The 14,821-nt window shown below is 54.0% G+C and overlaps 6 protein-coding genes across 6 annotated transcripts; 3 read left to right on the top strand and 3 right to left on the bottom strand.

Moving 5' to 3' along the window:
* Nucleotides 1–54: 54 nt before the first annotated feature.
* LY79DRAFT_512164 (telomere-binding alpha subunit central domain-containing protein) lies at nucleotides 55–1,918 on the bottom strand (the record flags this gene model as incomplete). The annotated part of the gene is made up of 2 exons (XM_060554339.1): nucleotides 55–1,806; nucleotides 1,871–1,918. The coding sequence occupies 2 exons, from the start codon at nucleotides 1,916–1,918 to the stop codon at nucleotides 55–57; spliced, it is 1,800 nt and encodes a 599-aa protein (XP_060415864.1).
* Nucleotides 1,919–3,374: 1,456 nt separating this feature from the next.
* Nucleotides 3,375–5,735, top strand: LY79DRAFT_124261 (armadillo-type protein). The gene is made up of 3 exons (XM_060550788.1): nucleotides 3,375–3,752; nucleotides 3,997–4,506; nucleotides 4,562–5,735. The coding sequence occupies exons 1-3, from the start codon at nucleotides 3,519–3,521 to the stop codon at nucleotides 5,471–5,473; spliced, it is 1,656 nt and encodes a 551-aa protein (XP_060415863.1). The 5' UTR covers nucleotides 3,375–3,518; the 3' UTR covers nucleotides 5,474–5,735.
* Nucleotides 5,736–6,749: 1,014 nt separating this feature from the next.
* On the top strand, nucleotides 6,750–10,115 carry LY79DRAFT_588935 (mediator complex subunit Med5; the record flags this gene model as incomplete). Its single annotated transcript, XM_060560977.1, has 6 exons — nucleotides 6,750–7,410; nucleotides 7,461–7,720; nucleotides 7,776–7,838; nucleotides 7,888–8,400; nucleotides 8,455–8,992; nucleotides 9,043–10,115. 6 exons carry the CDS (start codon nucleotides 6,750–6,752, stop codon nucleotides 10,113–10,115), a joined length of 3,108 nt encoding a protein of 1,035 aa, XP_060415862.1.
* Nucleotides 10,116–10,205: 90 nt separating this feature from the next.
* Nucleotides 10,206–11,600, bottom strand: LY79DRAFT_124227 (Extradiol ring-cleavage dioxygenase, class III enzyme, subunit B). The gene is made up of 3 exons (XM_060550787.1): nucleotides 11,485–11,600; nucleotides 11,168–11,356; nucleotides 10,206–11,091 (listed from the first exon to the last, which is right to left on the bottom strand). Exons 2-3 carry the CDS (start codon nucleotides 11,324–11,326, stop codon nucleotides 10,297–10,299), a joined length of 954 nt encoding a protein of 317 aa, XP_060415861.1. The 5' UTR covers nucleotides 11,327–11,356; nucleotides 11,485–11,600; the 3' UTR covers nucleotides 10,206–10,296.
* A 432-nt stretch (nucleotides 11,601–12,032) lies between these two features.
* On the bottom strand, nucleotides 12,033–13,675 carry LY79DRAFT_668365 (Aldehyde/histidinol dehydrogenase; the record flags this gene model as incomplete). The annotated part of the gene is made up of 4 exons (XM_060563517.1): nucleotides 12,033–12,495; nucleotides 12,548–12,643; nucleotides 12,709–13,217; nucleotides 13,280–13,675. The coding sequence occupies 4 exons, from the start codon at nucleotides 13,673–13,675 to the stop codon at nucleotides 12,033–12,035; spliced, it is 1,464 nt and encodes a 487-aa protein (XP_060415860.1).
* Nucleotides 13,676–14,294: 619 nt separating this feature from the next.
* Nucleotides 14,295–14,735, top strand: LY79DRAFT_668364 (uncharacterized protein; the record flags this gene model as incomplete). Its single annotated transcript, XM_060563516.1, has 2 exons — nucleotides 14,295–14,585; nucleotides 14,655–14,735. 2 exons carry the CDS (start codon nucleotides 14,295–14,297, stop codon nucleotides 14,733–14,735), a joined length of 372 nt encoding a protein of 123 aa, XP_060415859.1.
* Nucleotides 14,736–14,821: the final 86 nt, after the last annotated feature.

The following is a 14,821-nucleotide window of genomic DNA, read 5'->3' as shown; positions in this document are numbered from 1 at the left end:
CATGAACTCGTACCCCATGCCAAAGCTTGGGGGAGGACTCTTGCTTCCCTGCATTTACTTGTTGTAGCAAATCTTGGTTCCGAAAAGTCCAAACATCCTCTTCCATCGCCTCCCTTCACCTGCATTTGCCTTGTCTGGATTCGACTCCTTGACCTGGATGCCATATTGGTGGATGCAGCACGTGAAAGGCCGGTTCGAAATAGTCTCAGCAGCCTTCTTCTTCAACGGCCCGCTGAGTGCCTCGTTATCGGAACTGTCCGGTGGCCGGTCACCCGTCATCTTCTTTCCCACATTAGCTTTCTGCTTCTTGCGCTGGTTTGCTAGTTCCTTGGACTTCTTCTCCTCGAGATCTCCCCAGAGAATGAACATCCTCTCCCGCAGCTGCGCCAGCTTCTCGGGGCTCGCGCGGAGGTCACAGGCGTCCATGTCCGTCAGAAGCTGCGCGTCCAAATTACCCACCACGACCCACAAGCTATCACCTTTCCTGCTTTCGGAGTTCTTGGGCACAGTTGCGACGCCCTCGAGATGCAGAGCGAAGCGCCATTCCCATTTCCGGTCGCCTTTGCTTGCGAAACCATTGAGTGTGCCTTGTTCTTCTTCTTTTTCTTCCTCCGACTCCGATTCTTCGCCAGAGTAGTCGGAGAGCGCTTCGTACTCTGATCGTTGCTTGCGGGCGCGGGCAAAGTCCTGAAGCCTTTTCGGGTAAAAGTCGACTACGCGGACGTTGGTGCGGTACCTGGCGCAGTTGAAGGGAAGGTCGAAGGAAAGGGGAGCGCCTTGGTAAGTCGTCTCATATTTTACTGGCTCCAGAAGGTCCGACACAGGTATTATCGGTTGTTCGGGATGTTCTGCAATGACCTGCGTGTTGAGACCGGCGTCTACAGGAGCCACGTCCTGTTTTGCCTTTCCGTCGACGTGGGCCCTTTGTGCAGCGCGTTTCTGCTTTGAATTCAGAGACTTGCCCTCCGCTTGGCCCGGCGCCGGCCGCTTCTTGCTTTTTGTCTGTGTCGATTGCAGGTCTTTGCGCAGTGCCTTCTCCTCTTTTTCGTAATCCCTCTTCCTTCTGAGGGCATTTTTCAAGCTCGGGGAGATGTACTCGGGACCCTCGGAAAGATCGAGAACGTCGACAGAGATTTTCTTGTTGCGAAAAGCGTTCCGGTCTTCACGGAGGTAACCCTCGAGGTTCGCGCCGTTTGAACCGTACTTGAACTGGACGTTAAGTAGATGGACCCATGAACCATTCTTGACTCTGTCTCTGATGACAGTTGCATGCGGCTCATAGCAAGTGACCTGAAGGGTCCTCTTGCCAAAAGGTCCGTTCCAGATTGACGATGTGCTGTCTTTGGTGGTTATGTAACCGTAGGGGTCGCCGTCCCTGGAACTCCCGCCGGTCTGGCCAGTTCTCATGTGGTTAAAGAAACCTGAGTTCTCGGTATAGTCTGAAACATAGAGCCGAATTTTGTCGCCATAGTCATAGCATTCTTGGACAACTTGCGCAATGATGTCATGAAAAGTACCATCTTTGGCATCTTTGAGTTCACAAAACTTGTTCTTGACATTGAGTGACTGTATCGTCTGTATTTCGAACTGTTCAGGATCGGGAATATAGTCCTTGTTGACATGATGAAAGAGCCAGGACACATATTGCTCGGCTTTGGGAGCCGGGGGGTGATTGGAATCAGACCGTGAGAACCTCAAGGGGCAGGATGCAGGCTGCGCGGGGCTGGGAGGGATCTTGGCCGCCGGGTATGCATGGACGGCTGTAGTGAAGTTTGTTATGAGAGACAACGGCTCGCTGCGATGTCGCTGGTACTGACAGAGGTCTGTCAGTGCAACTGATATCATCTTAAAGAGTACTGACATAGCTTACTTTCGCTTTGTAGACGACGACGATATCCCTTGCCCCAACATTGGGCATGCACTCTTTGGGTCTGAAGAAGTTGAATGCTATGTCCCTACCCTCGCTTGAGGTTGAGAAGTCGGTAAGTCGTATTGTAGCTTTCCAGTCTGGAAAAGGTCAGTGACCACGCCAGGCCAGTCCGGCGCCCTGGGGTTTTGCATCGTACCTTTCCCTCTGGTGGCGATGGGTTTTTGAAAGTCAACAACTACGCCAATAACATTGACGAACTCTCCCTGTGTCCCCTTCCCATCCAACAGATCTGTGATACCCTTGAAGCCGGGAGGAAGATCCAGGGTTGTTTCAGAATCAGACTCAGGCACTGCCATGGTGGACTGGGATAGCTAGATGTGTAAGTGTAGGTCGGAACATGTGCCCACGAGGATGTCAAAGACGCGCTTGAATGTCTGGCTCAGCAAATTGACAGTGCAGGAAAAAAAAAGAAAAAAAAAAACCTGCCGAAAGTGATTTTAAAAGAAGGCCGTTTGCCAGTCATTCAACAGTTGTCAGAGATCCTATACTCGGTGCTCTTGGCTTGGATCGCTCTGTAACCAGGTTGGCGACGCGTGTCTACTGGTTTGGGGACGCGTTGGTTTTCTCCACCATGAATGGTATGTATGGAATGTGTGTCACCTGGCGGGTTTGCTCGTGGGAGGGGAGCATTTGCTTTGGTCCAAAAAAGCACACTGTCGGCATGTGCACAGACATTTTTGAATGGGGAAGACATAGGCAGTATCACAACTGTTGTCAGTGCTGAGACCGACACCTGGCAGCTGCTGTCAAAAGGAAGGCCCGTGAAAGAAAAGCAGACCAGAAGCCTGGGATTTCGAACATGAAATCAAAGAGCAGCTCGCTGAGAGGTACCTTGTTAGCGGCCCATGACATAATCCCCTGGGAAACCAGGCCAAACACAGCTTGGCTGGCTTAAAAGCCATGGTGGGGCGGCAGTCTCTGGTGAGAGTATCCGTTCTTGATCCTTTATTGAATTAAGCCATCTTGCCACGACTCGTCTATTGAATGGCAGCAGTAGACCAACCGACAAAATGAGGTGTCTAACTCGTTCGTATAAAGGTAAAATAACTTGCTGAGTCCTAATTCCAAACAGGAGCAGTGCAAAAAAGCGAACAAAAAACGTTCGCTTGCGGCCATTGCCTCGTATGCACCTATCAAGGATAAGATCGTAACTGGTACCTCCTGCTGGACGGAACCACAAGGCAGCACGCAAGTCATCAGTACTCATTGTCCCCCCCCCTTGGGCTCTTGGAAGGGCCCTGCACTTTTCCATTTCTTCGACCCGCTCTCTCTCCCACTCCTCCCCGACTTTCCATTCATCTTCCCCCCCATCCATCACCATAAAATTCCCACCCCTCCGTCTGCAACAACTTTTCCACCAAGCGATCTGGCACCCGGATCAGGATCTTTTTTGTGTTGACATCGCGCAACTCTACCTTCCTTTCACTACTGCGCAATACGATCCAGGAAGCATCTCTCGATAGAGACGCTTCTTTGCTTGACGCTTTTCCAAATCGGTCACCACCAAAACATTACCCTTTTCCCCTCCTTCCCCTGAAGGACGGCTAGAAAACACTGTCTAGCAATATCAACCGACACGACAGCAAACATGGCTGATCGTTACATTCCCGAGCATCGCCGCACCAACTTCAAGGCGAAGAGCACCTTCAAGCCTGAGGAGCTTCGCCGCCGCAGAGAGGAGCAACAGGTCGAGATCCGCAAGGCGAAGAGAGAGGAGAACCTGGCCAAGCGCCGCGGTATTGGTACGGGCGAGAACAGACCTGGTGCTTCCCTTGGGGCCGCTCCGGACAGCGACGATGATACCGCTCCTACTGAGTCCCAGGTGAGTTTTGCTTCCTCTATGCGCCGTCGCCGACCCCAGCTTGCCTTTGTCGGAACCCCGCCAATACTGCTGCGCCCACCCTTCGTTTATTCCCCCTCCTCCTGTTGCTATGGCGCCTTGCCGCTGCCCCACTTCCCTTTTTCTGCGCGAGTCGGCGCAGCCCTTTCCTCAAGCTCGAGCAGCCCCGACTACTCCATCCGTCGCAACTGTTTGCTGTTAAGATAGAAATGCTGACTAGCCGTAGCTCAACGAGGACCTCCCCCAGATGGTCCAAGGTGTCTTCTCGGAGCAGATCGATCTCCAGATCCAAGCAACTACCAAGTTCCGGAAGCTGTTGTCCAAGGAGCGCAACCCTCCCATCGAGGAGGTCATCAAGACTGGTGTTGTCAGCCGTTTCGTCGAGTTCCTGCGATCTCCCCATACTCTCGTCCAGTTCGAGGCTGCCTGGGCGTTGACCAACATCGCTTCCGGCTCCGCCACGCAAACTCAGGTTGTTATCGAGGCCGGTGCGGTCCCCATTTTCGTCGAGCTTTTGGCCAGCCCTGAGCCCGATGTGCGGGAGCAGGCTGTCTGGGCCTTGGGTAACATTGCTGGTGACAGCCCTCATTGCCGTGACTATGTCCTCAGCTGCGGCGCCCTGAAGCCTCTCCTGGCTCTTCTCGGCGACAGCCGGAAGCTCAGCATGCTGCGCAACGCCACGTGGACCCTCAGCAATTTCTGTAGAGGCAAGACCCCTCAGCCCGATTGGAACACCGTAAGCCCGCCTCTCCAATCACTTGATTACCACCGCCATCTAACAACGTCTGCAGATTGCGCCCGCGCTCCCCGTGCTTTCCAAGCTTGTCTACTCTCTGGATGACGAGGTACTCATTGACGCCTGCTGGGCCATCTCTTACCTTTCCGACGGGTCCAACGACAAGATTCAGGCTGTTATCGAGGCAGGCATTCCCCGTCGCCTGGTCGAGCTTCTCATGCACGCCTCCACTTCGGTTCAGACGCCTGCTCTTCGTTCCGTCGGTAACATTGTCACCGGTGACGACGTCCAGACTCAGGTGATCATCAACTGCGGTGCCCTGCCCTGCCTCCTTTCGCTCCTCAGCTCCAACAAGGACGGCATTCGTAAGGAGGCCTGCTGGACGATTTCCAACGTCACCGCTGGCAACTCGGCCCAGATTCAATCGGTCATCGATGCCAACATCATCCCGCCTCTCATTCACCTCCTCTCCAACGGCGACCTGAAGACTCGCAAGGAGGCTTGCTGGGCCATCAGCAACGCCACCTCGGGTGGTTTGCAGAAGCCTGAGCAGATCCGCTACCTTGTTTCTCAGGGCTGCATCAAGCCTCTGTGCGATCTCCTGGCTTGCCCCGACAACAAGATCATCCAGGTTGCTTTGGATGGCTTGGAAAACATTCTCAAGGTTGGCGATCTCGATAAGCAGGCCGCCGGCGAGGGCCCCGACTCCATCAACCGTTACGCCTTGTTCATCGAGGAGTGCGGTGGCATGGAGAAGATCCACGAATGCCAGACCAACGCCAACGAGGAGATTTACATGAAGGCTTATAACATCATTGAGAAGTACTTCTCGGATGAGGAGGAGAACGCGGACGAAGGTATGGCCCAGGGTACCGGCCCCAACGGTACCTTCGGGTTCGGCACCAACGCGGCTCCCCAACAGGGTGGCTTCAGCTTCGCCAACGGCGGTGACTCGATGGACATGTAAAATTACCAAATTGTCAGCGACCCTCGATGTGCTTTTTGCTGATGCAGCAACTTGCCGACATTGGATCAAACCCTGAAACAGCCCCTCCATTTACCCCTTAGCACCAACCGTCACTCACCCCCCTTCTGTCAGCGAAGCATTGCGTATCTTGCTGAGCTGACAGATACACAACATCCCCCACACATACACACATCACGTGCAATCGGCGTTCTCTAATATGGCTTGATGGAAATGATTGGAAGACATTCCCGATTGGGAGACGACAGGTCCTTTGGTAGCTTCAAAGCTCCAGCCTGGGAGATAGGAAGAGAGAAGAACGCTGGTATGGGCCGAAGGACAGGACTAGCAGACACGGGCGACGGACTTGCGGCTTCACAGCTACAGGTCAGGGTCTGGCTGGCCAACAACACCGCATGTGGCCATTGAGGGTTGAACTACCCCAAACGGAAACGGGAGACTTGGCATGGTGCCCATCGCCTTGTCATGGTTGCAGCGGCTGTGCAGGAGACGGGTCGATTGATGCTAGTGCATCTCGACTCGCAAGATGGAACTGGGCTACACAGCTTTTGCTGCCGGAACCAAGTGGTATCTGGCTTCGCAGCGTTCACAGCCAACGTTCCACAATATGTGGAAAGCAGTGTCAAGTTGAATGAACAGTAAAAGCAAGATTGTACAAGTACTCTCATCGTGACTTTGGTCCCCGATTTTCGTCAATGCGAGAATGTCCATGAGATACCTCTACGTATAAAGTTCGACGTGATGTGTGCTGGGCTGGGTTCCCTCGGAACAAGCTGGCCAGCATCAATATGCCTATGTAAGAGAAGTTATGACATTTCGTGGAAAGTGCTCGGTGCTCGGCTGCTGTATCCGTAGTGTGACGCCAATAGATGATGATGGCCCGTGCTTTGCTGACATTCCTAGCGGCCAGACACCCCCCAAAACAAGGTCTTGAAATGCCTTGGTAAAACCCCTAAACTTGCACCCCTCCACTACCTATGGTGGATAGGCTTAGGGAAGTGCAACAAGCAAGTGCAGATGCAAATGCAAGGCTGTTGATGCTGCCGGCCGTGTTTGCGCTCAGCCTTCCCTACCACACCACGAGAGCTCAGCAAAGGACAATAATTGTTGTATGGGATTATACTTTACACCCATTTGCAGAGAGCATGCTTGCCCGCCCAATCGAGGCGACATTAACTAGCCAGGCTTGATGCGCCCTTGGTCGACAGCAGCAACATCCGCCGAAAACATCGTCAGCCCGAAGTCGTAAGACAGTATCATGGATGGTCGTGTAGTACGAGGCGTCCAGCGCGCAGCGCTTGAGCAATGGTCCGAATTCATAGCCAAGAGTCTTTCTCATCGCATAGATCCGGAAAAGTTCGAGTCATACGTGCCTTTCCTTCAGATCAAGCACCCGTTGCCGCCCGTCGCCGTTGCCGACCTCTTCCTCCGACCTCAGCCTCACAACCACGAGAGCCTCGACCCTCGAGTGCCGCGCTACCTACAAGTCCTCTCCGACCTGAACTACATCGACGCGGCTTCGATTCTAAAATCCCTGTATAGATACTCTACATCTCGCGCGCACTCTCGAGACGCTGCACAGCCGGTCATTGGCGAGGCGCAACGGCCAAACTTGCCGCAATGGGGGAGCTCGTATGCGGCAGAAGAGGTCATGTTTTATCGACTTACGAAGTCCGTAGCCCAGGGGACAGCGATTCAGAACACAGGAACAGGCCTTGAGATAGCAAGCATCATGGCTAAGTGGATTGCGCTCTTTACGGATGCTGCGACGGCCTTCACTGTCGACGTCATGGGCCAGCTTCACAACAGTCAAGTGAGAGAAGAGATGGAATCAGCACGCGCCGCGTTCGTGGCTCTTCTTTTGGGTGTCTGCGAAAATCAAGTTGTTCTGAAGGCTTTGAGTAAACCCGAAGCTCAAGGTAGGCGCTCATACTAGGTCATGTTTGGAACTACCCGCTGACTTGACAAGGCACCAGAAAAGCCCTATCCGAGAGCCTCGCGAACTTTGTACCGACCATAATGCAGAGTGCTGGTCCGATTGCGACGCGCCTCGATATGTTCCGAACGAGCACGTTAGCAGGCTTCGAGCCCGTCGACGAACAGAAGAGCAAATCAAATGCCGAGATCGAAGACCTCTTCGACTCAACGGTGGCGCTGGACAACTTTGTGATTTCCGAGCTGCCCATTGTCAACTCAAGAGCCGGTCTATACATATACCTGAATGCTGCGGTTCGTTTGCCATGACTGTCGATGATATGAGAGATGCTGACAAGGCGTGGGACAGCTTGTTGGGCGGCCATTGGTTGATGACCTTGCTATATTCAACTACTTGAACAACCGATATCAGGTAGGTACTCTATTTGTTCTTTATGCAGGAATGTCTCTGATACTCTCAGGGCGATGTGCAATCAACAACGGTTGACCTTATCCTCGCCTCCTTTGACGTGTTGGCCAATGCCGCCTCGCGGAACGAAGGCAACCAGGCCGCTCATCTCTTACGCTCGTTTCTGATGAACAAGCTACCCATCCTTATCGAAAGCCTGAGCAAGCACATGTACGGGCCAGTCAATGCCGAGTATTGTATCACAGAAGCCCTTGGCCGTGTTGACACGACAACGTTCCCTACGCTATCGTCAATGTTCGATGAGACTAGGAGTAACAACCCCTTCACAGACTCTGTGCGAGAAGAGTTCTGTTGGGCATGCTGTTTACATGGCCTGGTACGAGAAAGCAGCATCGAGACTCTTCTCGGAGAGACCCCCTATCAGTCACTTCCTGCTGGCGGCAGGTATATCAAGGAAAACCTGGTTGCAGAGTGTCTGGCAGACCCGGAACGAATGCAGGCTCTGATTGGCGAACTGGACAACAAGGATGGAAACGCTGGCGCCGTATGTCAGGCTTTGACGGAGGTATGCGTTCCATCTGCCGCCTGTAACCGTACCTCATGCTGACCACACTCATAGGTAATGGGACAACTCTGTAGGAACAAGGAGACGATGTCTCTGAAGCTTCTGTGCAGCCAACTCGCTCAGAAGCCGTTGTCTCTGGACGTCATGTTGATGTTTGAGAAGCCTGGGACTATCCTTCATCCGCTGTGCGACCTTCTGGACAACTGGAAGTATGAGGAGGATCAAGGAGAGTACCAGCCCGTATACGAAGAGTTCGGTTCAATATTGCTCCTAGTCATGGCTTTTGCGTATCGCTATGGCCTGTCAGCGTCAGACATGGGCGTCGCATCCCCCGATTCGTTTGTTTTGAAGCTTCTCGGCCAGGGTCACCAAAGTCGCCCGTTTGATGAGCTGTCAGACCAAGAAAAGGGGCATCTGAACGGATGGATTCACGGTCTTTTCGATTCTGAGGCTGGTGGGTTGGGTGATGAATTGATGTCATCTTGCCCGCCGCAAGATTTCTACCTGCTGGTATCAACACTGTTCCAGAACATTGTTCTTGCCTTCAGTACTGGCCACTTGGCCGAGGAGAGCCTCAGGGGGGGTATAGAATGTGAGGTTGCCACCTGCTCCGGAGCGAACTTAGCGCTAATGCAATCGCAGATCTTGTCGATACCTTTCTTCTGCCGTCTCTTGTCGTAGCCATTACCTATCTGGCTAACTCATTGTGGGTTGAGCGCTCCGACTGTCAGAAGGCGATCGTAAGGGTTCTGAACTCCGTTCTGGCGCCCACTTCCATATCCAATGAGGCGCAAGCTATGCTCACTTCCGTCATGAACATAGTTGCCAAGCCGCTGGAACATTCTTTGAGAGCGTACCAACGATCGGATCCCAAGAGTCAAGAAGTCGAACCCCTTCTCAAGGCAATCAAAGACAGCATCCCCTTGTCTCGAAGGACGGGAGCAGCAGACCATACCGAGCTGGATGCTTGGTCTCTAGGCGGCTTCTCCAACTCTATCCGCCAAACATTGCAGCAATTGGTGCAGTGGAGCATCCACCCAACAATGGACAGAATGCCTCCCGCATACACCCATCGACAGATGCTTGTTGCGCTGAGACTACTAGGTGCGAAGCGACTGCTGCAGCTCCTGTACGAAGACATCAGGCAACAAACAGATACGGGCAGTGGCAGCATCATTTATGATGTAGCGACGGCAATAGTCTGCGCGCCTGACGTCGCCAACACACCGCCAAATCCCGTCAACTTCCTCGATAACTCAGGCAACATGCCTGCCCCTGTCCAGCGGAAGCTGACTCTGCGCGAGGTCTTGAAGTCGGATGCCGAGGACTGCAAGAGGCTACAGAAGACGGACATGAACCTGGCCGAGATTGTCGTCAGGCTGCACCGCAAGGTGGAGTCTCAGATGGCTGTTTCTCAGGCTCAGGCCATACAAGCAGACACGATGCTGCAGACTGACCTCGGCCTGGGCCTAGATACCGGCGCAGGCTCTCTCGACGATGCCATGGCGGCCGCGGCTGCCAACGTTGGGCAGGGCGACGGCATGTCTGTGGATAACGTGAGCCTCGATCTGGGCCTTGGCGGAGTCGGTGGAGATATGGGCCTTGGGGGCTCTTCCAACAATGGTGGAGGGTCATTGGACCTAGGGACCGATGACATATTCGGTGCACTCGGGGCCAGCGACGACTTTCAATGGGATAACATGGACCTTTCATAGGAGCAATCTATTGCGCTTTCGTCATTGAGATGCTCGACCTGGCGCAAGTACTCATTGGCGTACAGGGGATGGGAATAATCAAATTCAAAAAGACATTGGCTTCGACAGAACAGCATGTTACATTACATCTGATACCAAGAAAACACATTCAAATTCTTCCTTTTGTTTGCCGTTCACCCCTTCACTTTGTCTCGGGCCAGCTGCCGATGATGAACTGGGAATTGCACATGTTGGTGAGTTCCCAGTCCTCGGCGCCCATCTCAGCTTCCATGTTCACGTCACCCCGCCCCCCACACAGCCCGGCCACGAACATGGTCGCCATGAAATGGTCGTCCGTCGCATGCGCTTCACGATACATGGGGTGCTTCATCAGGCTCGTCGCTTTCCGTCGCAACATCGGGCCTCCGCACGGCTTCTTGCCGCGGATGGTCTTGCCGTACGCATCCTTGTCAACGGGGACGTCGTCCTCGTAGGCGGGGCAGAACGTGTCGATGACCTCCTGGCGGAAGTCCATCGCCCACATTTCCGGCGGGGTTGGCTGGGCAAAGTTGTCGCGGTAGCTGAGCATGGGCGCCCAGACGTTCCGGAAGAGGTTGTGCACCGACCCGCCGGAACCGATGAAGAGGGTCTTGTGCTTTGCAGCTCTAAGGGGTCGTAGAGCGGCACCGACAGCGACGTGGAAGTGAGGATCATAGTAATCGTTCATGGAGATCAAAGTTGTGGGCGGGCAACCAGCGGGGAACATGCGAATGAGGACAAGGTAGGTGTCGTGGATCCAGTCAAATGTCGGGTCCGTCTTCGAACGGATGCCGGCGGCGGTGAAGTGCGCCTGAATCGTGGGGATGAAGTCGAGATCCGGGTTGAGCTCATAGGACTGGTACTTGTTGGGGTTTACGAACGCGACAGGGGATTTGACGGGCTTGGGGTTCGCTGAGATGAGAACCTCGCCAGGTTTATTTGTAGCCCAGTGTGCGCCCTACGAGACGGGTTTTTGAGTGAGAAGTTCTAGGGAAAAGAGCGCCAGTGTCGTGGGCGAAGGGCGAGAAGCTTACCATCATGACAACGTGCTCGATCCCCCTAGCACGAGCTTCATCGCCACACTTTTTCCAGTAGGTGGCCGAGTTGCTCTCCTCGCCGAGCATCATAGTTGAGCCATGGGCGAAGAGAAAGACGGGATTCATGGGACCCTCATCTTTCTTTCCTATCGCCATGGTATGTTTGTACCTGTCAAAGTGAAGCTGCTACGTAGTTCGGGTGATGGTCAGAGCTGGAGATGGTTCTGATGAATGTGTATGTGCGTGCGTAGATGGATGATCAATTTGGATTCGACTAGCTAGTGAGGTATGCCTTCTTAGGCACGGGAACATACTCGAATACCAGATACGCTGACCTGGAGTACGTGGATATCCGGTGGCCGACAACTCTGCCGGCACGAATTAGCGGCCCCATCGGCGAAACGGGCTTTCCTCTTGGCATGCTTTCTGTGGGGGGGGGGGTTCACAACCTGGGGTAAAATGGGGCCGGTGGGGCCGTGACAAGGGAGCTGTAACCCAGCCGCCACTTCCCGAGCCGTACCAGCCGAGGGGTTCCGAATCGATTTGGAAGACTGCATGCTCAACATGTCAATCCATGACAACAACAAATCCAAGCTGGTCGCTATATTTTCGATGATTTTAACAAGTGAAGCTATCGGGTCTTGGCTAACGAAACGTCTGTTGACAAACAGCATTACAACAGGCAGGCAGCATTTCTTACGAGTACTGAATGTGGGGTGACTTCTGCGGAAAAAACTCATACGAGATAGTACATTATGGTGTTAAACTCAAGTAGCGCCGAAGCAAAGCTTGCTACAGAAAATTTAACGTCGTGTGCGCAAAATAAAACCTAGTGAAGGCACTACTAAAGTTCACCGACTCCTCAGCCCCTGAGTTTCAACGCATAGTCAAACATCCTCCGTCCGCCGATCCAGGTCCCGTACGCAAGGCTAGGTAGCAGGATGCTCATGACTAGACTAGCACTCAGCAAGAACCCTCGCTCGAAGAATCCCAAACTACTGTTCCCGGGCTGCTTCGTTGGCTGCAGTGGCGTGAGGGCCAGCACGTGCAGGTTCTGTGCCGTCACGACGCCGGAGCCGGTGAGAAGCTGTTCGACCTTTTCGAACGCGCCAGCGGGCCGCTCGATGAACTGCGGCCGGGCAACGGAGAACATGTCCTTGCTGTAGCGGAAGGCAAAGACCGGTTCGTGCGAGATTGGCGCCGCGGGTCCGAGGAGGAGGCTGGATGGGATTTGGTTGACAAAGGAGATGTGTGCGGGCAGGTGTTGGGCGAGGTACTTCGCCTCCTCGGGGCCGGCGAATAAGTAGGCAGCCAGTAGCGGGTTCCTTCTTGTCATGTCAGACGTGAGTATATCCTTCTGGGTAAGGTCTGACTTACTCGAACTCTCGGGTGTAGATGGAATCTACAAGTCCAGAGGATGTTGCGATGGGCAAGAAGCGGCCGCTGATCTTGATATCCAATAGCGAAGCGCTCCTGATACTGTCAGTATTGGATACTAAGCAAATAGTCTTGTACCGGAAGTGTGAGTTCGAGCGTACTTATTCTTAATGTCGACCAGCTTGAAATCCTTGGATCCAAAGCTCGAGACCAACCTTTGGTCCTCGGCCTCCTGGATAACCCTTCTTATCTCGTCGCTCGAATTTTCACTCGTGCGTCTGACAGTGGTCTCCCGCGCGAACGCGAGCGTCGCGTGTTTGGAGCATGCCTCGAAGAAGTCTTTCTTGACAAACTCATTGACAAGAACTAGGTCGGGCGCGTAGGGCGACTGACCGCTGAAGCCGAAGCGCGCAGCTGTGATGGCCTTGGCGGCGACCTCAACGTCAGCCGTCCGGTCGACGACGGCGACGGTACGGGCGGCGTTGGCCGAAACGAGGTTGTTTGCGCGGACTGCAGGGAGTGGGGATCTATTGGTCTGGTCTACGAGGATGGCTTGCTCAAGGAGATCTGCATCTGTGATCTTCTTGGTGACGCAAAATGCGTTTTGGTTGAGGGCGCGGGGGAGGACGTCACGGAGGACCGTATCGAGTTGCAAAAGAGAGTCCTCGAGCTATTGATGATTTGCCGTCAGCTTCTGATCTAGAGCATCCTGAGCTCGTGTCGTAAACATACCTCAAGGGCTACGACGGACCCAGCAGCCAGAGCCGCTGCAAGGGGACACAAGATGGAGAAGAGTCGGGTGTGAGTGGTCGGTCTGATAATCACCAGCCCGGCACCGGTTCTCCTGCTCGCGTTATCCTTGCCGTGAGCCACGAGATACTCCGTCTCAAGCTCCTTTTCAAAGTCGAGCGACCCGTAAAAGTGCCTTACAGCCTCGAGTGCCAGAAAATGCTCTGCCTCAATCTCCGCCTTGGAAGCATCCGTGTCTGCCTCCTGGGCTGCGGTGAGGGCCGAGGATTCTTTGCGCAGCTCGTTGTGAAGGCTGAGAAGGTTGTCCTGACGAAATCGAATGCCCTCGGCGCGCCCGTCGACGAGGGTGTCGAGCAGGCTCTCAATTGCAGAGTCCATCTCGAGGATACAGTTGCTCGACGAGCTGGTAAGATGAGGATTGGGTGAAGAGAACCGAAGATGTGTGTTGAAGTGAGATGAGATCGCAACGACTGGGGCCAGCGATGAAGAAGTGTTATGCGATACGATGCGATGCGATGTTGTACTATCTACATGATCCGAGCTCAACATTGCCTGGGCTCTCGATGAACCCCCGATGAACCCGCAGCCCAAACAGCTTTGCGCGGACGGTGGAGGGGAGAACTTTCGTTTGGGCTAGCTAGGCCAGCGGCTCTGGGCCTTGCGAGGGGCGGAATGTGGAGGACAAGGGTTGCCTTACAGATCCAATTGGCAAGCTTTGCCAGGGTTCCTATGATACCTACGTTGCACCAGCTAATTAAAGAGACGCTTACTCTTCGCACTTCCGACGCCGAGGGGGGCGGGCGCGAGCGCGGCTCCGCAGGGGCAATGGTCGGCATATTGAACGGGGTTGTCTCCCACACTTGCTTTGGTTTTTTGAGATGCGCATTCTACATGCTTGACGTGAAGGCTTTTCGACACCAGGCTCTCCTCGAGAACAATACAGGCCTCGCCCGTCCCATCTCCACAAGCGAAGATACAACCGCTCAGATTATCCAAAATGTCAGCAACGATCACGGAGAACCCTGTCACATCGACGGTCCATCAGGACTACTTACACGACTACCAAATTCGACTCACGGGGGGGATCGAGGAAGCGTTCGCCCGACGCAACGAGGACGCGCCGGCGCCAGCGGCCGAGTACCCGCCCGGATGGTACGACCAGCATCGTCAGGTTCCTCCTTATAGGCCCGTGAACAGGAATCTGGACCTCGCTGACCGGCCGTGGGGTTCGAACGGCATCGAGTCGACATTCGTATATCTCATGATGAACGGCTGCTGGCTTCAAGGGGTGAGTCAAAGACGACACGAGAAGCAGCCAACACCTGCAAGACAATATTTCTGACGTGCCCATTGATAGATTGCTAGCTGGCTCTGGAGGGGGACGGGCGGGAGAGTGAACAAGAGCCTTTTCAGAGCCAAAGTTGGTGGTGAGATTTGAGGCTTGGGACAGTGACATTATAGATGACAGAATCCAGATGGCGGTGCTGGACGGAATGTTTGGTGTACTACATCATCGGTGCAATT

The sequence above is a fragment of the Colletotrichum navitas genome, assembly GCF_030913465.1.
Source record: "Colletotrichum navitas strain CBS 125086 chromosome Unknown LY79scaffold_18, whole genome shotgun sequence".
NCBI lineage: Eukaryota > Fungi > Ascomycota > Sordariomycetes > Glomerellales > Glomerellaceae > Colletotrichum > Colletotrichum navitas.
The sequence above is the reverse complement of the archived record's forward strand: the minus strand, read 5'-3'. Positions and strand labels throughout refer to the sequence as shown.